This window comes from Leptonychotes weddellii, chromosome 9 (genome assembly GCF_054177405.1).
Source record: "Leptonychotes weddellii isolate Sample4059 chromosome 9, ASM5417740v2, whole genome shotgun sequence".
NCBI lineage: Eukaryota > Metazoa > Chordata > Mammalia > Carnivora > Phocidae > Leptonychotes > Leptonychotes weddellii.
In genome coordinates this window covers 35,535,314-35,538,278 of record NC_138377.1, presented here as the reverse complement: position 1 = coordinate 35,538,278, position 2,965 = coordinate 35,535,314, and the positions used below count along the sequence as shown (strand labels likewise).

Here is a 2,965-nt window from a genome sequence, read left to right as displayed (position 1 = left end):
GGCACTCTCCAGTCTTTTCCTCCTCCACATTCTGCAAAATACTGAGGAAAAGTCCCCGGGTGAACGGCGGGCGCTGTCGAGAGCGGGGAGGTGCTGAAAGGACCCGGGCGCACTGGTCGCAGTCTTGATTGGCAGAGCGGGCGGGTGACTGACAGGGGGTCTCCATGGCGCCCGCGCCGCCAATCCGCCCATTCCAGTAGCGGCGCCAGTTCGCCGGCCTGCGTGCCCTAACGAAGCCGAGGCGAACCTGGGCGGCGGGGCCCGCACCTCCTCCAATCCCTCCCGCTCTCTCGTTCCCAGCCGTTGCGCCGCCGCAGCTGCCCGGGCTGTGCGTCCCGGCTGCTCTAAGCCGCTTCACGGAGGAGAGCCTGGCGCACCCGGCCAGGCCCGCGGGCATCTGCTGTGTGTCCGGCTCCGTGCTCAGCGCCCCCATTGCAGTTGGCGCTGCCTCGATGTTCCAGCTGCCCATCTTGAATTTCAGTCCCCAGCAAGTGGCCGGGGTATGCGAGACTCTGGAGGAGAGCGGCGACGTAGAGCGCCTGGGTCGCTTCCTCTGGTCGCTGCCCGTGGCCCCTGCGGCCTGCGAGGCCCTCAACAAGAATGAATCGGTGCTGCGCGCGAGAGCCATCGTGGCCTTTCACGGTGGCAACTACCGCGAGCTCTACCATATCCTGGAAAACCACAAGTTCACTAAGGAGTCGCACGCCAAGCTGCAGGCGCTGTGGCTCGAAGCGCATTACCAGGAGGCTGAGAAGCTGCGTGGACGGCCCCTGGGGCCGGTGGACAAGTACCGTGTGAGGAAGAAGTTCCCGCTGCCGCGCACCATTTGGGACGGCGAACAGAAGACACACTGTTTCAAGGAGCGCACGCGGCATCTGCTACGGGAATGGTACCTGCAGGACCCATACCCCAACCCCAGCAAAAAGCGTGAGCTCGCCCAGGCAACCGGACTGACCCCTACGCAGGTGGGCAACTGGTTCAAAAACCGCCGACAAAGGGACCGGGCGGCTGCTGCCAAGAACAGGTCAGTACCTAGAGGCCTACGCGCCTTGCGCTCTCCCGGGTAGGGCAGGCGAAGGCACCCGGGCGCCCTTACCCACCAGGGCCCGGCGACTTGGATCCGCAGGACCTGAGAGCTCAGTCTGTCTTCAGTTATGAGCCCACCGTGTTCTGGGATCCTGGGAGGGGAGGAGGGGGGCAGTTTCCTTCCGGGCTCTAGGTTCCCCATACTCTTTCTCTCGTTCTCAGCGCCTGGGGGTCGCTCCACCAGCTACTTCCAGTCGCCAAACCAAGGCTGCATTGGAAAGGGGAAAGAAATAAAAATTAAAATCCCAGCAATAATTAGGGACCCCAAGGCCCAAAGCTAATTCTTGTCAGCCTGGGCCCAGGCTCCTATTATTAAGTGAAGCCTCGCTTATTAGCAATGTGGCATTAGTGTTGCCTTTTTTAAAGCCCAGGTAAATTCTTCTCTAATGCTTTGAAAAGAGTTTTCAATGGACTTCTGGATGGAAGTCGAGTTCTCCTCTTTTCACGCGTGGACAACCCTGCCTCAAATCAGCAAACTAGTCAGCTGAGGCTTTTCGGTCCGCAGCGTGTGGATCTAAATTAGCCAAACATTTTGGCCAAGAAACCCCGCCTCATCCCCCAGGCCCAAACGTTCCGTGTAATCCTCAGGCAGCCCTTTTTGCTTTTAGCTTTGCTCTGACCCGGCCTTGAGGGCACTAACACGAGCGTGCGCCCAGAAAAGATGCACACTAGGAATGGGGTTCCCTATCCAGGAGCTTGATACGTCCTTGTCACCCACACCTCATTTATCTTGACAGTATTGTAAATCTCCCAAAGGCGGCCAACAATCGCGAATGACCCTGTGAGCCTAGCGTCTCGGATGGGGAGCCGAGAAAGGATTCAGAAGAAGGATGAGACAACTGCAGGGCTACTTGGAGAGGCGGCCGCGGACTCCGGCCCTGGCCTCTGTGGCCTCACTTTTCCCACTTTAACTGCCCGGGTCTGTGGAAGATCCGCTGGCCACTGAGCTTAACGGATGCAGACGGGGTTGGGGGGGGGGGCGCAATGGGCGGCTAAGTTATGCTCTGTGACTATTATCCCTTTCCTTCCCGTAGACTCCAGCAGCAGGTCATGTCGCAGGGCTCCGGACGGGCTCTAAGGGCTGAGGAAGAGAGCACGCCCGAGGTGCTGGGCGCCGCCGCCAGCCCGGCCGCCAGCCTATCCAGCAAGGCAGCCACTTCGGCCATCTCCATCACGTCCAGCGACAGCGAGTGCGACATCTGAACTGCTCATCCAGCACGCTCAGAAACAGAATCCAGTGTAAAAACAAGACAAAATGAAATAGGATGAGAAACCAAGCAAACCCACTGCTTGCGAAACCGGGTGGCCAGGGACCCGCGGGCTCGGGTTGCCCATTTCCGCCCCGCGGCCGGCCTGGCTCTACTGGCGCCCTAGGGCCGCTATCACAGGGGTCCGCGGTGAGGCCCAACCCAGCGCTACGTTCTCCTTGCTTTGCTTTTTTCCAAGAATTTTGCTGCAAAGATGCCTCCGGAACCCGAACTGCATGCTGAGCGCCTGCCCTAAATCTCCCGTGGGTATTTCACGTCGAAAGGACGCTGTTATATAAGTATAAATTTTGCTTTAAAGGTTTTTTTTAAAAAACAAACAAACAAAACAAAACATATATATGCTGTTTATTTACTTATTTAAGAGACTGCCCTGGTAGGTTTCTCTATCTCTTGGGAACTTGCTGTTTCTAAAGGCGCAGGATGGAGCAGATGGGTTCGGTGTGAAGAAGCCAACAATAAAAACCTGGTGAGCAACCTTTCTTAATTAAGTGAGCTGCTCTCATTCCTTAAAAAAAAAAAAAAAAAAAGATACTCTTCACCAGGTAAGCAGGAGCCCTTGTGCAAATAGTCTCAGGAGAGTCTTCTCTTATCTTTTGCTTTCTCTGATGTCT

The 2,965-nt window shown here is 56.9% G+C and overlaps 1 protein-coding gene across 1 annotated transcript; it reads left to right on the top strand.

The window, feature by feature from the left end:
- Positions 1 to 452: 452 nt before the first annotated feature.
- SIX6 (SIX homeobox 6) lies at positions 453 to 2,463 on the top strand. Its single transcript, XM_006730048.3, has 2 exons — positions 453 to 1,024; positions 2,121 to 2,463. Exons 1-2 carry the CDS (start codon positions 453 to 455, stop codon positions 2,287 to 2,289), a joined length of 741 nt encoding a protein of 246 aa, XP_006730111.1. The 3' UTR covers positions 2,290 to 2,463.
- The last annotated feature ends 502 nt before the right edge of the window (positions 2,464 to 2,965 follow it).